The sequence below is a fragment of the Triturus cristatus genome, chromosome 2_2, assembly GCF_964204655.1.
Source record: "Triturus cristatus chromosome 2_2, aTriCri1.1, whole genome shotgun sequence".
In the NCBI taxonomy this organism is placed as follows: Eukaryota; Metazoa; Chordata; class Amphibia; order Caudata; family Salamandridae; genus Triturus; species Triturus cristatus.
In genome coordinates, this window is record NC_140582.1 from 1,244,298,013 (window position 1) to 1,244,319,224 (window position 21,212).

The 21,212-nt window shown below is 51.3% G+C and overlaps 1 protein-coding gene across 1 annotated transcript; it reads right to left on the reverse strand.

Annotated features, from left to right (window-relative positions):
* Positions 1-966: 966 nt before the first annotated feature.
* On the reverse strand, positions 967-14,346 carry LOC146863500 (uncharacterized). Its single transcript, XM_085643381.1, has 4 exons — positions 14,170-14,346; positions 9,356-9,465; positions 5,550-6,298; positions 967-1,249 (listed from the first exon to the last, which is right to left on the reverse strand). The coding sequence occupies exons 2-3, from the start codon at positions 9,426-9,428 to the stop codon at positions 5,577-5,579; spliced, it is 795 nt and encodes a 264-aa protein (XP_085499507.1). The 5' UTR covers positions 9,429-9,465; positions 14,170-14,346; the 3' UTR covers positions 967-1,249; positions 5,550-5,576.
* Between the last annotated feature and the right edge of the window lie 6,866 nt (positions 14,347-21,212).

Consider the following 21,212-nt stretch of genomic DNA (forward strand, 5'->3'; position numbering starts at 1 on the left):
CCATCATCATGCTGTATGTCGGCCTCATTACCACATATAGAATGATAATGGGCCTCTCTGCAGTGACAGCATTGGCTGGGCCTCCTCCCTCCAGAGCCCATGGCAAGCTGCTTCTGTTTATGGTCTCCTGTCACCTCACCAGTAGGGTGACCAACTGACATGGAGGCAAATTCTGGACATGGGTGTAAAAAATTCAGGACAAAGGGTCCAAATTCAGGACAAGACTTCAGGACAAAGGGTCAAAATTCAGGACAAAAACTCAGGACAAAAGGTGAGTTTTACAGACACATCGAAGGAGAGGCCATACCCCACTATTCTATCAATGCGTTTATTTACTATTTTCTGCATAGTAATATACATACACTATGGTGCAATCGACTATTTGTTCCTCAGTGCACTCAAATAGCCGGTCATCTGAGCCATCTCAGGGATTAAAGAGTAGGGCTGTCTCGCAGGCTTCTCTCAGGTGTTGTAACCCCACAGACCTCGCCATTAGGAGCTAATAAAGAAATGGTCGGTTAAGCAAAAACAGCGTGTGAGGAGGTGAAGCAAAGGTGACGAATAATGTTTCTGTATCATGCTCTTACGCCATATCTTTACTTCAGAGGAAACAATAATGACACGCAACCCAAATAACCGGAGGAAGGTCTGTTACCGAGAATGATTTCAAAGAAATGTATTTCCGTTTTTATGGGTCACTCGCCGGTGTCTCCGGCCATTTCACACAAAATGTAGCGCGCCTTGCAGTGATGACGCACAGCCTTTCAAAGCGCCCTCTATTGTCTATCAGAGAGGGAAGGGGCTGGCGCTTCGAGGATAGGGAGAGGACAAGCAGCGCGAAAATCTGTTTTATCTGCGAATATTTCACCAATGTTAGACGCTGGATACAGGGCCCACTGTAATTCAAAGCCATCTTAAAGTTATGGGCTCGCACATAGCACATGATGTCTGTTATCAGGACAAATGTTGACACTTCAAGCACCCTTTATTTGAAAGTGTGAGAAAACCATAAACAGGTTATGCATAGGTTGTACAGCTGCAGAGTATTCGTGCATATACAGCGAGCAGCAGAACAGGAGCTTTCTCCCAGAGGGTCTCAGTCGGTTTGTAAAAATCAGTCCTCCAATCAGGAACTGGGTGTCTTAGAGGGTCTGTAACATTTCCGGATAGAGTGGTGTCCAGCGTTGAACTTCCTGAGGCGTGGCTTTCATCCAGACCCTTTAAACATCTGTCCTATTGTTGTGGCATTCTAGTAAAATGAATAAAAGAAACATGTGTCAGCTGTAAACTAACTTTACGCCCCCAGTCAGGCAGCAGATACAACAAACCACAACACAAACACACGTTTATATATTTCATTGACCTTCAGCTGCTCCCCCTGAGCAGAGCTCTCTGATCGTGAAGACGTCTTACATGGAATAATAATAAAGAAACATCATATAAAGTCATTTTGTTGTTATTAAAAGAATCATCCAGTGAAGAGGAAGAAAAGGGTTCACTTTCCTCAGCCCCCCACCTCTAACAATCACCAAGAAGAGACATGGATGAATGTTTGTTTGATGACATCACCTGGGATTTTGGGTTGACCTGTATTCACAGGATAGACCCTTTCAAACAATGCAAACTCTAACCCTCAACAAAGTTTAATCCATAACACGAATCCTGAGACGCCTAAATAAATGAAAGGGGTGACCCAGAGAACGATGTCACAAACCACCTCAAAACCCTAAATGACATCATCATACAAAGGGACAGTCTAGACGGAATAGTTTCTGACAGGGAATTTCCATTTATAGTCATAACCACAGAACAGTCCCACCCACATGCGGGGACCCAGGTGCACTTTTTCTCGATATATCTTCCTAAGTGTAGATGTTCACGTTTCTTCAGGAAGGCCAGAGAGTCACTTAGGAATGACCAATATTAAGACGAGGCTACAGGACTGGTCTACAATGGCCCAATTCTTCATCTTGTCCTTAAAAAAGGGGCCAGGAGAATTATATATGCGTATAACTTCATGATGTTTTAATACAACAGCATAAATCTCTTTCACAAACCCTGTTTTGATAGAGAATAAAGAGTAAGGGAAACAGGGCAGAGTAGCCCCATAGGCTGTCATTATATGAACTTAAAATAGAGGCTGCACCTTTAAGAACCCAGAGAGCACCAGTATCCCATCATGCTCAGCTTTTGGCAGTTGCTTCAGTTCCTTTTAAAAGTGATGAGTGATGATATTGAGGTCCCATGGTTACTCCAGCAGGGAGGAGGGAGGTTTGCTTAAGACTAGAACGGAAGTTCCCTTAATAGAGAACTGGAGTTACAGGTAAGAAACGATTCCTTCTCTGGTGGGGGATTTCATTTTATAGTCATGAGCACTGAATAGAGTAGCAAGCCCATCTCCACAGAACGCGGTGGAGAAGACAGAGTGAACTAAGGTAGCCATTTAAGGAACTAGAATTCTGAGAGAGGTCTGTTCTACTTGAGCGTCTGCTCTAGCCTCCAACTCTAGGCAGTAAAGTTTGGTAAATGTATGGACAGATCTCCAAGTGGCTGCTTTGCAAATATCCGGAATAGGGATATTCCTCAAGAAAGCAGCGGTAGCCGCATAAGCTCCAGTGGAGTGCGCTTTAGGTTTAGCTGCTAGCGTCTTGTCAGCTTTTTGGTAGCACAAAAGGATGCAGGAAATTATCCATCGGGAGATGGATTGTGTGGAAGTGACTAAACCCGTACGGACCGGACCCTAGTTGATAAATAATTGGTACTTTCTGCAAATGTCCCTTGCCTTATCGAGATAGAATTTCAAAACTCTCCTCATATTCAGAGGATGAAGAGATCTTTCAGCTGGAGTAGAGAGGTTCTGAAAGAATGTTGGCAAGGAGATTGTTTGATTAACATGAGTGGAAGACTGTATATGGTTTGTGAGAACAAAGCACTTAGATCTCGCTAACGTTCGTGTATGCGTCATGAGGAAGGAGGTTTCAGGGCTGCTTACGCTGTGTGCACATTGGGTGGAGTAGTCGAAGCATCCTATTTACCAGGAGTCAAGTCTGCACAAGTAGCAGAATTGATAGCTTTAATTAAAGAATGCAAAATTGGGAAAAATTGGAAAGTGACCATATACACAGACAGTCAGTATGGTTTCGGGGTTGTGCATGACTTTGGCCAACTCTGGATGCAAAGGGATATCTTGACTTCTTCAGGAACCCCTATTAAAAATGGACATTTTGTAAAAGAGTTACTTGAAGCAATTCAATTACCAAAAGAAGTGGCGTGGTCAAGTGTGCTGCTCACCAATCTGGAAACGACAAAGTGACAGCTGGTAATCATTATGCCGACCAAGTTGCCCAACATTGTGCCAAATACAAAACGGCAGTAAACAAGCAAATTGATGCATTTGGAATAAGCTGCCAACTTATGCTGCTTGGGGGTGTAGGAACCTGGGAGGAAGTGAGAGAGTTACAGAATGAAGCGGAAATAAAAGAAAAGGCAGAATGGGAGAAAATAGGGTGTCAAAGAAGAGCTGACGATGGTGTAATAATTTACCTAGATGGGAGACCCGTGTTATCTGATTGTAGGCTTGCACCCATGGCTAGCATGTATCATGGAGATAGACGCATAGGCAGAGATGCGATAAAACTGTTTAGACAGGATTGGTTTAACGCAAGGTTCAGGAGCGTAGCAGAGAGTTTTTGCCAGAGATGCTTAATTTGTCAACAAATTAACTGAGGCAGGAAAACTATAGTTTGTCCTGGATAGATTGGAAAAGCTGAAGGCCCATTCTTAAGACTCCAAATTGATTTAATTCAGTTACCAGTTTGTCGGGGATTAAAATATGTCCTTGTCATCGTTTATTTTCCAAGTGGGTGGAGGCCTACCCCACCAGAAGGAATGACACTTTAACTGTGGCCAAACTCCTGTTGAGAGAACTCATTCCTGGTTCGGGTTTCCAGTAACGATTTAATCAGACCGAGGGTCTCATTTTTATAATGAAATAATTTGATTAATTCGTGAAGCATTCAAAATTGAGCAAAAGCGGCACTGTGCATACGGTATTTCATGTAGTATATTAGCTAGTTTATTTTATAGAACTGGGAAGTTACAATATTATTATTCTAACTTAGATGTGATTTTTTCTGAAATTCCCCTGCGTAAGAATATGGGAGGGCAGAGATTGTGACCCCTGGCCTCTGGGTCGGGAGGACAGCCCCATAAAGATAGAGATCTGCATTCTGTAACCTCATGGCAGACAGGACGGGAATTTAGGGGACACATCTGTGGTCCAAAGGAATACCCTTTGATCCTTCCCCCAGCTTCAAAGGCCCAATGGGGTATAGCTGCTACTCAGTGCCACCTCACCAAGAGGAGAGATCCACTTGTGGGGACACAGGACCGGAGAATCTGGTCTGCGTGGTGCACATTGCCAAAGGACTCTCTTGTGCACATGGAGGAAAACTGCTTGTGGAAAGGAGCACGTGCCTTCCTGAATAGTGGCTGGTCTGGGCCGACAACCTGTTGATGTGTGGCAACCTGAAGTGGGCTCACAAGGACCAGTTGGCTTGTTCTGCTCTCTTAGAGGTTTCCAGGGATATCACATCTCATACGAGGGGCCCACACCATCTACCGGTGACATCTGGAGAGTGGTGCCCTCTAAGTGCCCGCATCACCTGCATGATTTCCAGGGAGGAACGGAATTGCAACTATACTTTGTGTGCCCTAAGGTGTCTGTGCAACTCATCTCGTTGTGTGCCAGACCCTGTGCCCGGATTGCCAGGGCATAGCCCGAATCAAAGTGTAACTGATGGGATGCCTCCTCAAGCTGATAGGCTCCCCTGTGTGTTGCTTCCCATTCACTGCGTGGACCAACTGCCCTCTCCCCATCTGGCCTTTCCAAAGACTTTGTGGCACAGCGTAGGAGAGAAAGGAATTGAATAGGCGAGATAGACACTTCTGAGAAGATTCGGGAGCAGGTCAAGAGAGTGCATGACCTCCCTGTGCTTCGCAGAACTGGGCTTGTGCCAGAAGGCCCTGGTGGACCCCTATGTCACTTAGGGAGGGGCGCCCACCCTTGATTGGTCCTTAAATGTCTGTAATGCAAAACCTAGTGGTCACAAACAGGATACCCACAACTCTTCCAGGACATCTATGTCTAGTGTTTCAAAAGTAAACCCCGCTTTGGTGTTTTATTTCTGAAAATCAACAAATAAAGACTGCGGCAAGTGCTGTTTTAATTACATACTGCTCCTGCCTTGTATGAGAAACTGTCACCCAAGGCCTGGCACCCCTGCCAACATCTCAACCTATTCCCCAATCAGCTGCCTTTAATGTGCCATGGGGTGCTTGTAAAAAGGGAGCCTTGTTACTCATTAGGAGGAAACAATGATGTTTGAGAACAGAGGATGGATGGAGTGTGTTGGCTACACTGACATTAGCATCTGTGCATTTCGAAAACTACCTGTAGGAAAGAAGAGTGAATAACTCAAAGGCAAAGCTGAACTAAGAGCTTCTGTGGAAAGTGTTAGAGACGGGCGAGGACATGACGTCATACTTACATAGACAAGGGTGGTGGGGTGTTCTCGTCACTGAGCTGTGAAGTCCATGAATTTAAACAAGTTACTATCACCCCGATTTTGGGCTCTTCCAATCCAGTTGTCGCCCCAAGTTGGCGGAGAGGCCGTGTAGATCTTCCCGCTTGAAATGGAGACACCCCAAAGGTTGCCGTCAGGAGTAAAGGACATAAATCGGCTTAAATTGATCCATCCACCTGCTCCGATGGCCTGGCTTCTTGCAATCCAGTTGTCTCTTCCACCCTTTGGAGGACTTCCTTTTACAAATCTATCCTCAGCAGTCACTCCATGCAGGATCCCTTGGGGGTCGAAGAAGAGGGCGTGAAATCCATCCCATCCGCCATGACCAACTTTTTTACCTAGTGCGTCCTTCCAAGCCTGGTTTTCATTGATCGGCGGGGGGCCTGCGTAGAGCTCACCTCCATGAGTGACGGCATAAAGATCTCTTGTACTCGGGTCGAAGAAAAGGCGCTTGAATAGATCCCAGCCTGCTTTCCCTACGCGCCTTCCAGGACCTTGGAACCAGTCCCTGGATGGATCTGACGGCATGGGACCGCCATACAGCTCAGAACCTCTCACGACATACAGAAATTTATATCGGCCGAAGAGCACATGGTTTACACCGCTCAGCCTCCCCACAACACGAGCGTTGGAAGTGTAATCATAGCCATTATTTGGGGGGGGCGGTCCCTCCCTGCAGACGCCCTGATTGTCCACAGTGAAAAAGGTCACACCTGAAAAGCAACAGAGAGAGTTAGTTGCACCTGATATCTGTTCTCAGCAAACATGAACACATTCAAGGGCACCACATAATACTGAACACATTTGTTATTAAATTGTCAATTACATTAGGAAAACTACAATAAGTGCCAAGCAGCCATGTTTGCATTAGGGTCCACAGCTATGTCAGGGATGATTGAACAAGGTGATGATACATGGTCCAAAACAAGTTCTTTTGGTGGGCGAGAGCTCAAGACGGGAGATCCAGACTCCATGTCATTCGTAGTCTACAATACAGCTGTGAATCCGGGAGGCCTTTCACCCGTGGAGCAGGTCCACACAGGACTGATGGAGAGCACAGTGATAGATGAGAAAGCACTGGAAGCGCTAATTGTGGGGCACAGAGAGAAAGTATGTAGGAAAGAAGTCACAAGGTGCTATAAGGACAAGGTCAACTGGAAATGTGATAAGGAAGAGAGGGTGGGTCATAAAAGAGGAAGAGACAAAACAGAGGTAGGCAATGGAGAGGGTGAGAAAATGGACAAAGGAAATACAAGAGATAGCTTAAAAGAAGAGCAGAGAGAAATGCTGCACAGGAGATAGGAAAAGCATAATGAGAAGATATCGATGGGGTGGGAGAGGAAAAGTAGGAGATAAGTGACAGAGAACAGAAAGAAAACTGCTGGGAGAAGAATGGATAAGATGCTCAGATATAATGGAAAGGAAGAGAGAGGAAGCAAGAGGTAGGAAGGTAGTGAGAAAGAGAAGGAGCAGTGGATGCACTTTTGGCAAAACTGTAGGAAGGGCGGGCCCAATGTAGCATATCCTGACTTGAGTCTGCACCAGGAAACCGACTTAAAATAGGACAAACTCCCCCGGAGTACTGATGGCAGGGACCCTGTAGTGGGTAGACCACCGCCTATGATAGACTGCAGGCAGACTAAGCCCAACTATTACCTCCACTATCCAGGGTTTCTTATAACGGTTGTATTGGTAATAGTGGCGTAACAATAGCCCCTGCAGCCCCTGTGGTACTGCGGGTCCCTGGCCTTACAGCTCCTGACAGGCTCAGAGCATGTGGGCTCCCTCCATGTACTTTGCAGGGGGGACCCTCAAGTTTCTCTACTCCACTGCCCTTGACCTGACGCCAGCCTGCACCTCGGTTAGAACATGGTCCTTGTGCACACAGCCTTGGAGTCGATTTAATATAATTTTGCTGAGAATTTTGCCTGCTCCATCTGAAAGGAAATATGCCTTAGTTGAAGGATAACTACGGCCTCCTTTCTTATAAATGGGTACCAGGACCACAGATCACCAGGAATGCGGAACATGGCCTCCATGGCACCCCCTCCCTGGGGCCTCTATGGCACCCCCTCCCTGGGCCCTCCATGGCACCCCCTCCCTGGGCCCTCCATGGCACCCCCTCCCTGGAGCCTCCATGGCACCCCCTCCCTGGAGCCTCCATGGCACCCCCTCCCTGGAGCCTCCATGGCACCCCCTCCCTGGAGCCTCCATGGCACCCCCTCCCTGGAGCCTCCATGGCACCCCCTCCCTGGGACCTCCATGGCACCCCCTCCCTGGGACCTCCATGGCACCCCCTCCCTGGGACCTCTATGGCACCCCCTCCCTGGGACCTCTATGGCACCCCCTCCCTGGGACCTCTATGGCACCCCCTCCCTGGGACCTCTATGGCACCCCCTCCCTGGGACCTCTATGGCACCCCCTCCCTGGGACCTCTATGCTTTTCCCCTCTCTACAAGGGTAACATCCTCCCAAACCCCGATAGTTCTGTTTGTATACGTCGCTTCTTTGAGCTCCGCCCACAATGATTCCCTCACTATCACCAACAGTGCCTCTCACTCACATATATTTAATTCGTTTTATAGTGCCTCTCATACCAGTGTAGGGTGCCCGAGCACTTTACATCACACACATACAGAGACAATGAATCATTTGTGTGTAAATCAGAGTATAGGAAATGTTACTTAAGGCAACGGGGACTACAAGGTGCAGGATGCACGTCACCCATACTGATAGGCATTTTGTAAGAGTGCTTGGTCTGAAGAAGCTCAAACTCAGGCCTCTATGGCACCCCCTCCCCGGGACCTCCATGGCACCCCCTCCCCGGGACCTCCATGGCACCCCCTCCCTGGGACCTCCATGGCACCCCCTCCCTGGGACCTCCATGGCACCCACTCCCATCATCAGCCCACACAGGATGACAATCATCAGCCCACACAGGATGACAATCATCAGCCCACACAGGATGACAATCATCAGCCCACACAGGATGACAATCATCAGCCCACACAGGAGGACAATCATCAGCCCACACAGGAGGACAATGGGCGGGTGCGGCTGCTCTTGTCCTCCGAGGAGTGCGAGGCGCCCCCATCAGGAAGCCGAGGCTTCTCGCAGGGGATCAGCGCCGCTCCCTGCAATGCCCAAATTACGGACAAAAGGCACCCGTAAAAGGGGTCATCTCGGACAATGGACATGAGGTCCAAATCACAGACGGCTCGTGAAATTTACGGACGGTTGGTCACCCTACATCCTGTGCTGTTCTCTTCTTTGTTCTTAGCAGATGTCTATACTCTCTCCTATAGGTTTGCAGGAGCCATTCACTGCCACTCCCTGGTGGCGCCGGATAAAAGCTTGTAAAACTTTGTGCATCATGTTACGGCATTCCTTATCTTACCAGCTTTGGCAACTGTGCCCGCTTGGACCCCCTTCACTGTTAATACTGGCTGCGACCACAGGATGTTCAATCCATGAACCGTTAAATCCTACATAAGCAATAATTTCAGGTCAGCGTCCTCTGGGGCATGAAGGGTGCTTGGTCCAAATCTTGTCATGATTGCATTTAATAGAGTTATTTCACTGAGATATGTCTCTATACTCCATCCAGTGCTTCTCCTGTTATGAAGGGTCTCCTACTGCTCGTCACAGTGACACTACATTAGAAATGTGCTGATCAGTGCCCCCACCATGCCCCCCCCCCCATCATGGCCCCCCCCCCCCCCATCATGGCCCCCATCCCCCACCATTGGCCTCTGTACCAGGTCACTTACTGAAGCCGGAACTGGCATTTACCAAGATGGCAAACATGAACCCAAGGGTGAGAAGGTGTGCTCTGAACCCCATGATGGTCTCGGGGTGCTCCGCTATCAGCGTCTTCTTCCTGTGTGGAAAAGAGAAAAATGTCTGTCACTCACTGACTGCACTCCGCCGCTTACCGAACTCCAGTGTTTATTTGTCACTTGGCGGAGTTCTGCGGAGCGAAACCCCGCGAACTACGCCCAGGCCTAGTGTGAAGACACTACATAAGAACATTAGCATAAGAGGAAACGGGTCCATGTTTGTTGATTTTTAAAAACTGTGACATGGACATGTGAAGTGAGACAAGGCGCAGAAATTACAGATCAAACTTTCTAATCCTGCGATTCAAGCTTCTCAGAGTCCGTGATTTTATCGCATCAGATAAGTAGTGACACCCCCGCATATAATATTCACCCGCTGCGATAAGTAGCGCCTATCACTAGTTTTGGGGGAATAATATGCAGATTTTGGTGTGTAATGCACCTGCAGGGCACTGCATCTCTACAATGTAACATCGGTCTCTGCACCCTCAGGGCACTGCAACTGTAACATCTCTGCCTCAACACCCTCAGGGCACTGCATCTCTACACTGTAACATCTCTGCCTCCGCACCCTAAGGGCACTGCAACTCTACACTGTAACATCTCTGCCTCCACACCCTCAGGGCACTGCATATCTACACTGTCACATCTCTGCCTCCGCACCCTAAGGGCACTGCAACTCTACACTGTAACATCTGCCTCTGCACCCTCAATGCACTGCATCTCTGCCCTCTGCCTCCGCACCCTCAGGGCACTGCAACTGTAACATCTCTGCCTCAACACCCTCAGGGCACTGCATCTCTACACTGTAACATCTCTGCCTCCGCACCCTAAGGGCACTGCAACTCTACACCTTAACATCTCTGCATCAACACCCTCAGGGCACTGCATCTCTACAATATAACATCTGTCTCTCCACCCTCAATGCACTGCATCTCTACACTGTAACATCTCTGCCTCCACACCCTCAGGGCACTGCATCTCTACACTAACGTCTCTGCCTCCGCACCCTAAGGGCACTGTAACTCTACACTAACACCTGTCTCTGCACCCTCAGGTCACTGCATCTCTACACTAACATCTGTCTCTCCACCCTCAATGCACTGCATCTCTACACTGTATCATCTGCCTCCGCACCCTCAATGCACTGCATCTCTGCACTCTGATACCTTTGTCCCGGCGGTACACTGCATCTCTACCCTCTGGTCAATCAATCAATCAGTGCGCGATAAGCGCGGCTGCTCACCTGTGAGCGTCTCATGGCACTGGTAAATCCCCCTCTGTGCCCTCAGTGTACTGCAGCACTACCCCCTGGCACCTCTGTACCCTCATTGAATAACTGCACAGTGCAGTGACATCACCTATGTGGTTTTAGGACCAGTGCTTAATTTGTAAAATATTAAGTGCAGGTGCTGACGTTTTTCATCGGAGGCCACACCCACTCCCCAGCTCCACCCACTTCATCCACTGGCCCCACCCAATTCCTGTATTGGCTCCACCCACATCCACAAGCCTCAACACATCACAGCTAGTTTTTCACTTCTTGAGTTCTGCAAGAAGCTGAAGACCTGGGTCTTCATATAAGCACCTTCCGGTCATACCCTGGGTACTACACTTCAGAGAAACTTTTCTGCCAGTCATGGGGGCACCACACTTGCAGACTAGGCTGATTTGTGTTACTATGCCCATCGATATTGTGTGTTTGAATGCATTTGTGCTTCCACTATTCAAAAGTCCAACCTATTGGTTTTGTTAGTGCTTATTCTGTTTTGCTTGATACTAACAGAAGTCTAATTTCAAAGAGCAGTGAAATGATGTACAGAGAATAACTATTGTAGTTTTAGCTTCTCAAACACAAGGAATAAAACAAATGTATGTGGGGCGTAGAACCTGAAGGAAAGGAATCAGGCTGTAATTGGAGTAGTATTGCAATCATGGAAAATAAATTGATTTGCTTATAATTGCAGAATGTGTTGTGAATGAGACCGGATTAGAACCAGATCGGTGGTGGTGCGCAGCAGCAGAGAGTAAATGGGAGACGGGAGGGGGTTTAATGGGGTGAGTAAAGAAACTGATTTGAATCAGCATAATCTGAATCATTGGAATCAAGAGGGACGTTGTTGTTTGCAGGACTCTAACTGAGGCAGCTACGTGCGCATGCCGAAAGCCGGCCCAGATCAGAACCCCTGGTCTCCATTCCAACTGTTGCTCAGGCGAGATGGGGGAAGACCAGTTACGGTAAAATGTCCCAGCGTTCATCTCATTACCGTGAAAGTGCCTATGATGGAAACTACACAATACAAAATGAAAGAACGTATTCATCGCTTCACAGCTGCACCTTCTACTTTAACACTTACTCAGTATCCATCCAGGGGGTCTCTTCCCAGTCTCCATTCAGGGGCATTTGAAAAGCAATAAAGTTAAACGCGCAGTTTCGCACTGCTCGTAAATCTTGCTGCAAGGCTGTATGTAATTTGGGGGTACCTCTTGGACCCGCACTGCAGGTGTGGGTGTACAGCGCAAACAAACTAATTATGAGAGGCCTACATGCTCGAGGTGGCCAATGAATTGAAAACGTGTTTTTCATTTCAGTTTTAACACTGTTCTCGCTGGAGGCTTCCTTTGTGCGTGTTCATTTGTTTCATGGAGGTTTTCTGGCCCCAGCCTCCGTGTGTGGATACTGGGAAGAGACCGCCCCGGGATGGATACTGGGAAGAGACCGCCCCGGGATGGATACTGGGAAGAGACCCCCGGGACGGATACTGGGAAGAGTCCCCCGGGACGGATACTGGGAAGAGACAGCCCCGGGACGGATACTGGGAAGAGACAGCCCCGGGATGGATACTGGGAAGAGACAGCCCCTGGATGGATACTGGGAAGAGTCCCCCGGGATGGATACTGGGAAGAGACCGCCCCGAGACGGATACTGGGAAGAGACCGCCCCGAGACGGATACTGGGAAGAGACCGCCCCGGGACGGATACTGGGAAGAGACCGCCCCGGGACGGATACTGGGAAGAGACCGCCCCGGGACGGATACTGGGAAGAGACCGCCCCGGGACGGATACTGGGAAGAGACCGCCCCGGGACGGATACTGGGAAGAGACCGCCCCGGGACGGATACTGGGAAGAGACCGCCCCGGGACGGATACTGGGAAGAGACCGCCCCGGGACGGATACTGGGAAGAGACCGCCCCGGGACGGATACTGGGAAGAGACCGCCCCGGGACGGATACTGGGAAGAGACCGCCCCGGGACGGATACTGGGAAGAGACCGCCCCGGGACGGATACTGGGAAGAGACCGCCCCGGGACGGATACTGGGAAGAGACCGCCCCGGGACGGATACTGGGAAGAGACCGCCCCGGGACGGATACTGGGAAGAGACCGCCCCGGGACGGATACTGGGAAGAGACCGCCCCGGGACGGATACTGGGAAGAGACCGCCCCGGGACGGATACTGGGAAGAGACCCCCGAGATGGATACTGGGAAGAGACCCCCGGGATGGATACTGGGAAGCTGCGGCCGTGAAGGATGGGAGGAATGAATACTAGTGTCAAGCGCCGCTGCCGCTTTGGTACAGGGGCCCGGGGCCCATATTGCAGCACCGTTGGCCCCCAGTAACAAAACCGACCCCTGCCCTTCCGGCCCACCAGGAATGAGCCCGGTGCCCGCTGCAGGAGTGTGCTGTGATGCACATAAAACATTCCTCCGCAGCAAATGCAAAGCGTCCCGGCTCCACTCTTACAAATAAAGCAAAGCCATGAAGAGTTACGAAGCTGCCGCAGCCGCGAGAGTCAGGTCAGTCGCGCTGCTTCCACCCAGACTGGCGAGGGAGCCGCAGACTGAAAAGTAAACTAGCAAGACCACTCGCCATGCGTACGGGTTCTCCCCCTACCCCCCCCCCCCCTCCCTCCTCAAGTAGATACCAAAACCAGGCCAGAACTTGAACCCTCATACTTGCACCCACTCGACCAATCTCCCCCAAAGAGCCCGGGGTGACCGCCTTGTGCAAACAATAGACGCCCTGATCAGATCACAGCAGCGGCCACCAAACAAGGCAGACAAAGGAAAGAAACCCGCCTCGGACGGCCACAAATTAAGCCTCCTACCAGAAACGCCAGCACTTGAAAAACAAGCGCGCGCGCGCCTCGCGATAAAGGGGGGGGGGGGGGGGGGTGGGGGGCAGAGCACACAAAGCACAATGTGAAACCAGACAACCTGGGATTAATCCTGGCTTCCCCACTTTAACCAAACTGTGCGATCCCAGACTAACAAAAATGTTTGCAAGCAGCCGTGGGATCCACTATGCTGGTCAGCTAAAAATCGAAACCCTTCTGGTGTAAATTTGAGAGTTGCATAAACCACACAGAAGACCCTCAAAACTGCAAATACTAAAGACTGATCTCCGCCAAAAAGAGTAGAACACTCCAGGGGCCTTCAAAAAGGAAAACCCTATACGATCCCCCCTGAAGATGCGCCCCTGGGGACAGGAGCCGGGCCAGCAGCGAGCACCAGAGGGAAACGCAGCCGCTGAGGCCGGGAGAGCAGGAACGGATTGTATTCAGGGGACTCCTTTCGTCGTGTTCCCGCCTCTGCAGGGACCCAGGAGGGGTGAGAGCCTCTTGGAGAGATGCCAAGCAGGGCACCGGGGAGAAGCGCTGCCGCCGCCCCTGCGTGACCCAAGCACACTCATTTGTTTCCAGCATGGGTGGATTGGGGGGGGGGGGGGCGCAGGGCACATACCTGAGTTGATGCAGAAGGCCCCTCTCTGGCGACAGTGCCCTTCTGTGCTTCACCCTCGTGATCCTTCTGCCCTCCTGAGCTGGGAAAAAAGATGGAGAAACCAGTCCAAAGGGGCCCTTTTAAAGGGCTTCTGTCCCTTACCGCCCAGCAGCTACCTGGGGTGACGTCAGACGTCGGAGCAGCTACCTGGGGATGACGTCAGACGTCCGAGCAGCTACCTGGGGGCGGCGTCAGACGTCCGAGCAGATACCTGGGGCGACGTCAGACGTCCGAGCAGCTACCTGGGGGTGACGTCAGACGTCCGAGCAGCTACCTGGGGGCGGCGTCAGACAGTACAATATCCTTGGTGCAACAACATCAACTGTTGCATGGTATACACTTATAAGGTCCCAAAGGCGAGACCTATTGGCTCTGCCAATGCTTGTTCTTTCTTAAGTAGTCATGTACAGCAAACATCTATCTTTCTTTCGTTCTTTCCTCCATTGCCTGCCCCTCTTTCGTTTCATTTTTCACTCTGTCTATGTTGTTCTGTTCATTCTCCTGCTTTTCGCGGGCTCATCTGTGGCTCATCCGACTTTTGAAATAAAGCGCGTCAGCAGGAATCCCATGTCCTGCAGCAAAATACATCCACGCGGGGGAGACTTCCGGTCGCTCGCGCGGGGCCCTTCGGTGTGATGTCACGCGGGGCCCTTCGGTATGATGTCACGCGGGGCCCTTCGGTATGATGTGAGCCTTTAAACGGGGATCTGCCAAATATACAGCGCGCATCGCTGGCACTCTCACACATTCTGGGCTGAACAACTCAAAGCCCAAGTTTGAACCATTTCCGGGGGGGGCACTGGACAATAGCAGACATCTCACCGAAAGGTAAACACTGTCTCACTAAAATGACATTTGTTTCATCTTTGGGCAATCTATACGTGCGAGCTCCCTCGAGGGGCAGCCTGCCGCTGGGCTCAGCTGTGGCTGCCAACGTGGGGACTGTAATAGGGCGAACCGTGGTGTGCAGACTGCCTTTCATCTGCGCTAGATCCTACTTCTAACACCGCCTTAAGCCAGGTCTGGGACAGCAGGTGGATCGATACTTTCTGTACATTCGTCATCGAACCCCGAACTTTAGTTGTGTCTTTTCGCGATGCGTCTCAGCCACCGTCTCCCCTTTCAGGTGACATGCATGCAAACACGTGACATGCATGCAAACACGGGTGTGAGAAGAGAGAGGGCGCGCGCAGGGCTTCACATATGCAGACAACATGCATGCCTTGTTTTTAATGTCCAACTAAAAGCTACAAATGAAAAATGACACGTTGCGGAGGGACAGGTTCGTTCGTGACAACAAGAGCTTGGAATTCATTTCTCCTAAACTTGAGAACCGTTGTCGACCGTTGTACAGTTCCTAAATTATTAAGAACCACAGTATTCCAAAAATAAATACAAGAAAACGAGTTAGAAAAGGATGTCCACATTTGATGTTAGCGCCAAAAAGGCCCTGCAAGGTTAAATATTTCACTTCATGAAACACGTAACATGTTACGAGTACAAATGCGCCCATACTGTATGTATGTCCATATGCGTGTTTTGGGTAAAATACACAATTATTCACAAATTGGAACATAAGCTAGCCTTATCTTCCTTCATTTGCTGAGTGAATAAATAGATGCGAGCACAAATGTATGAGCAATGGCAAGATTCTTGTCTTATTCTAAATGTTATCAATAAAGTGTATACACAGACGAATATGTACTTTTTCATTATTAGAGCTATGTGCAGGTGTTATATATATATCTATATATGTATTCACAAGTACATCAATGTACACATAAACATAAATCTTAATTGGACATTGTATAATCATACGTGGACACGCGCGGGGAAATATTATATATATGTATATGTCTGTGTTTATATCAATGTCTGTGGGTTTTATACACATTCGCATGTAAAAGTGTCTGCGTGTACGTGCGAATGACTATGCTGGCATGCTTTCAGATACCAGCACATGTATACATGCATGTATGTGTACCTGTTCATGTTACGTGCGGTACATACATAGACATGTCTATGGCCATGAACTGATGTCTATGACTTTATTGTCTTTGTCTGAGTCCTTCTCCCCAGAATCAGGACTCCCTTCGTTGATGTCGTCACGCGCACACATGACAAGAGAGCAGTCGCTTGGGCCCCAGGGTGCTGTGAACTGGACTTCCCAGTGGAAACTGTGTCGGATTCATCATATATGAAAAGAGACGCCATGTGAATGTCTTTTCAACGTTGTTTATTTGCAGTCAAATGGTGAGTGAACAGTAAGAAGTACGTCTGTCTCAAAAGCACTTTGGAACGTGATATATTGGGTGCTTGCCTTTGAGTCTTTGTGTGTGAATGTGTCTGTGTTGTTTCGCGTATTGGTTTTCGCGAGAGGGTTAATGTGCCTATGCGTGTGTATTTCTGTCCGTGTTTTGTGAATATGGCTGTCAGTGCCTGTTAGTTGTTTATCATGGATGCGCAAGTGTGAGTGTAAGTGCCTGTTTGCAAAATCTGTTGCAAAGTTTGTGTGTTTTTATTCTTGCATGTATGCTTGTGTGTGATCTATGTGTTTGTATGTGTAAACGTGTGACTGCCAGAGTGTGTATGTGCCTGTTGATGGGTGTATGTGCCTGTGTAAGCCTGTGTTTATATATGCATCGTGGTTGTGTTTGTGTGAGCGTTTGTCGGTGCGTGTGATAAGTGTACGCCGGTATGTGTGTGTGCCTGTGTGACTGCCAGAGTGTGTATGTGCCTGTTGGTGGGTGTCTGTGCCTGTGTAAGCCTGTGTTTATATTTATTTATTTATTTATTTCGGAGTTTTATATAGCGCTAGCCAGACCCGAAGGTATCGGAGCGCTTTACAACATTTGTTAAATAACATTTTGTGAAGTAATATACATACAGTGTTCAAAGATAGGTCAATGTTGGACCCGGCCTCGTAGAATGGCCCTCCGTGCCCCCGCACCACCGAAACCTGGTACCTACAGCCCAAGCCCCCGGCCCAGCCGAACCTCCCCACCAGGACACACGCACCGACCCGGACATCCCCGTCCCTGGCCTCTCCCCTTTCGGCCACCCCGGGCCCGCGTGCCCACTTCATGCACCAAGATGGCCGCCCGGCCCCAGCGCGACCCGGGCCTAGAGGCGCCACTCCGGCTGGAGGACATCACGCTTCCCGGGGATGAGAGAGGGAGGAGCAGTTTCTATCGCACCTCTGAACTCCCCTGGGACGATGGGTTTCGATCGGCCCTCCGGCCTCCCTGAGGGCTGGCTCCACGCCGGCTGGGTGTCTGGGACTCCTCCCGACCCGGCCCTGAAAGGATCAAAAGACTATAGCAGGAAATCCCGACAAGCGACCCCCAGGTGACAAGACCCCTGCCTGCACAGACTCCGGACATCAAAGAGGGGTCGAACTATAACAAGGGGTGCTCTGGGGCTGTCCGGCAGATTCGACGCTGGAACAACGAGAGCCTGCTGACGTGGTCGCGGCTCCTGGAACTGGAACTCACCCGAGCCCTGCTGAGTGACTCGCGGCTCCCTGAAGATCGTAAGACCTCCGAACTTGTACCTGAGCCCTGCTGAGTGACTCGCGGCTCCCTGAAGATCGTAAGACCTCCGAACTTGTACCTGAGCCCTGCTGAGTGACTCGCGGCTCCCTGAAGATCGTAAGACCTCGGAACTTGTACCTGAGCCCTGCTGAGTGACTCGCGGCTCCCCCAGACTCTCACGGTCCCGCCGGACCCCAACTCCGACCACGTATCCCCCAGCTCGAGGATTGTGAGCTGTGCGCCGGGTACGTCCCTGCTTTGAACCGTTACCAGAGACAGTCCCGCTACCCCCTACCTTTCCGAGACTCTTGAGCCCGTGCTCACTTTGTACATATTTGCAGTGATACCTGTTTGATAAAGTTTGTTCTGAGAATACCCAGTGTGGTCCCCCTGTGTCGTGTGGTACCAGAAGTACGATCCTGGTTGCGAGAGTCCTCCCCCCGGGGGAATCTCCCGCCAGTGCCCGGCTACGATACTTTGAGGGTGGGTCTCAGGGTAGTCAGGACCCCTTTCCGGGCTCCTCTGAGGTCGCCGTCTAACATTGGTGGCAAGCGACGGGATTCGGGCCCATCACCTAGAGATCGTACAGTAAACGACGGACGCACGACCAACAAAGATGGCAGAAGGAAGCGCCACGAGCTCCGCAGAAACCAACGCCAACAGAGTGTTCCAGGTGGAGCATCTGGAAGAATACACACACAAAGAGCTAAAACAATTTTGCAAAGAACTCAAAATCGCTACCACTGGCCTCAACACTAAGGAAGACTTGCAGAAAGCACTGAAAACTTGGGTGGAGACCGGGGCCTCCCGCCCGGAAGGCACGGGGGAGCGCCCCGACGAAGCCGAACCCCCCCAAAGTGAAAGCAGTAGCAATCAGGTGCGAGGCATCGTACCAGACGGGGGCCTGTCCCCGGAAGAGCTCGCGGACAGAGAGAGAAGCCGCAGTCATGAACTCGAGTTAGCCAAACTCAAAATCGAGGGCGAATTGAAGTTAGCAGAGAAGAAGCTAGCAGTAGAGCAAATGCGTGTACAAGGCGAACTGGAAGAAAAGAAGCTCCAACGGGAGCACGAAGGAAGAAAGCTCCAACTGGAGCACGAACGGAGCTTAAAGGAACTCGAGCTCAAGGCCCGAAATGAGGACGGAAGGCCCTCGGGGAACCGAGAGACGGCCCCCCCAGCGGAACAGAAGGTCCACATCCCCAAGGATGTGGTCAAAGAATATTATAAAAACGATGACATTCAGCAATGGTTTCGGGCCTACGAGGTCGCCATGACCTCCCATCGGAATCCACAGAAGGACTGGGGGGTGGGGTTGTGGGGGCGGTTTCTGAGCGAAGGAAGGGACACCCTGCTCGACCTACCCCTCTCCCTGCAGACCTCCTACAGCCACATGAAAGAGGCTCTCCTCACAAGATACGGCCTCACCCCAGAAATGTACCGCCAACGGTTCCGGGACTGCAGGAAGATCCCGGGCACCACCTGGGTGGAGTATGTAAACTTTTTTAGTCGGGCCTTCGATGGGTGGGTCAAGGGCAGCAAAGTCACCACCCTTGCCGAACTCACTGACCTCATGTTATGGGAACATCTGGCTGCGAACTGCTTCGTAGAGCTACGTCAACATCTGCTGGATAGCAAGCTCACAGATCCCCGGAAGCTGGCCGTGGAGGCCGACCGCTGGACCAACACCCGGGTCTCCCGGGGCATGGTAGGAGAGTACCCCCGAACCAGTCAGGGACCACCCCGCCAGAGAGGGGGAGGGAACCAGGGAGGGCCGAGGGAGTCTCAGCCTAGCCCCCCGAAGACACCACCTCCACCTTTCCCGGCGCCCCCCCCACCAGTAACAGGGCCCCCTGGGAGACGGGGACACCGGGTGACCGTCACATGTTTCCGCTGCCAGAAACCCGGGCACTACGCCAATGACCCAGAGTGCCCCATGGCCACCCAAGTCACCCCTGCGAGACAGATAGCCAACGTAGCCCTAGGGGAGGAGGTTGAGGGAGCCGAGGAGTGGGAACCCGCCGCGATGGCCCTAGTATCCCTGGGAGATAGGGAAATGATCCCTGGTAGCCTCCTACCGTCCAACACACAGAAATATGGGCAGCTCGTCAAGATCAATGGCCACCAGGTAGAGGCCCTGCGGGACACCGGGGCCAGTATCACCGGTGTCCTCAGGCACCTAGTTCCCGAGGAGCAGATCCTCCCCAATGTCTTTTGCCCCGTAATATCTGCAGACAATAGCGAAAGTATGTGTCAGGTGGCCCTGGTGCCATTTGAGTGGGGAGGGGTGATAGGTAAACTCAAGGTGGCCGTAAGAACCTCCCAGCCGGTCGACTGCCTCTTAGGGAACGACCTGGAGAGTTCTCCCTGGAAGCACGTAGAGCGCAAGGCCCACCTAGGAATGATGGGACTCCCCGAGTGGGTGTGCGCCACCACCCGATCTATGACAGCCCGACTCACTCCCCGGAGAGAAATCGAGAGCACCCCGGTCGAAGTAGCCAGCACCGTCCCCACCGAGGGTCCTCCCGTTCCCCCATCGGAAGGGTCCGTCGCCAGCGACGAACCCGCACCATCCGACCCCGCCCCGGTCCCCGAGTTGGGGGATCTACCCGAGTTGGCACATTGGCGCCACGAGGGCGGGCCCACCCGAGAAGAATTTTGCCAGGAGCAAGCCACCTGTCCTTCCCTGGTCGGGCTGCGGCGCCAGGCCGAGGGCCAAGCCGCAGGTGACCAGACCGGAACGCACCGAATCTATTGGGAGAATAACGTCCTGTATAGTGAGCAGAAATCAGTGGAGCTGGGATCCGGACGGGTACTGGTGGTACCTCTCCGCTTCCGGGATTTCCTCCTGGGCTTAGCCCACGATGTCCCCCTCGCCGGTCACCTGGGTCAGGACAAGACCTACAGCCGTCTCGTGACCCATTTTTATTGGCCTAAGATGAAAGCAGCGGTAGAGGCCCACTGCAAGTCCTGCCCCACGTGCCAAGCCAGTGGGAAGAGTGGGGGGAAGCGCAAGGCTCCCCTCCAACCCTTCCCGGTCGTCAGTACCCCCTTCGAACGAGTCGGGATCGACATCGTGGGGCCACTGGACCCCCCCACCTCCCAAGGACACCGTTTCATCTTGGTCCTAGTGGACCACGCCACCCGCTACCCAGAGGCTATTCCCCTACGCACCATTACGGCCCCCGTGGTGGGCCGGGCCCTGATGGGGATCTTCTCCAGGGTGGGTTTCCCCCGCGAGGTCGTGAGCGATCGCGGCACTAATTTTATATCCAGGTATATGACGTCCCTGTGGCAACAATGTGGGGTGTCCTATAAGTTCACCACCCCGTACCATCCCCAAGGGAACGGCCTAGTAGAGAGGTTTAATAGGACTTTGAAAGGGATGATCGCTGGCCTAGAAGAGCCCCTCCGGCGTAAGTGGGACGTCCTGCTCCCCTGCCTCTTGTTCGCTTACCGGGAGGTCCCCCAGAA

What these genes read in the sequence shown, in the direction of transcription:
- LOC146863500 (XM_085643381.1), bottom strand. Translation starts at nt 9,428, where the DNA reads ATGGGGTTCAGAGCACACCTTCTCACCCTTGGGTTCATGTTTGCCATC. An exon ending in AAATGCCAGTTCCGGCTTCA is followed by an intron (nt 6,299 to 9,355) that starts GTAAGTGACCTG and finishes GTTGCTTTTCAG; the next exon opens with GTGTGACCTTTTTCACTGTG.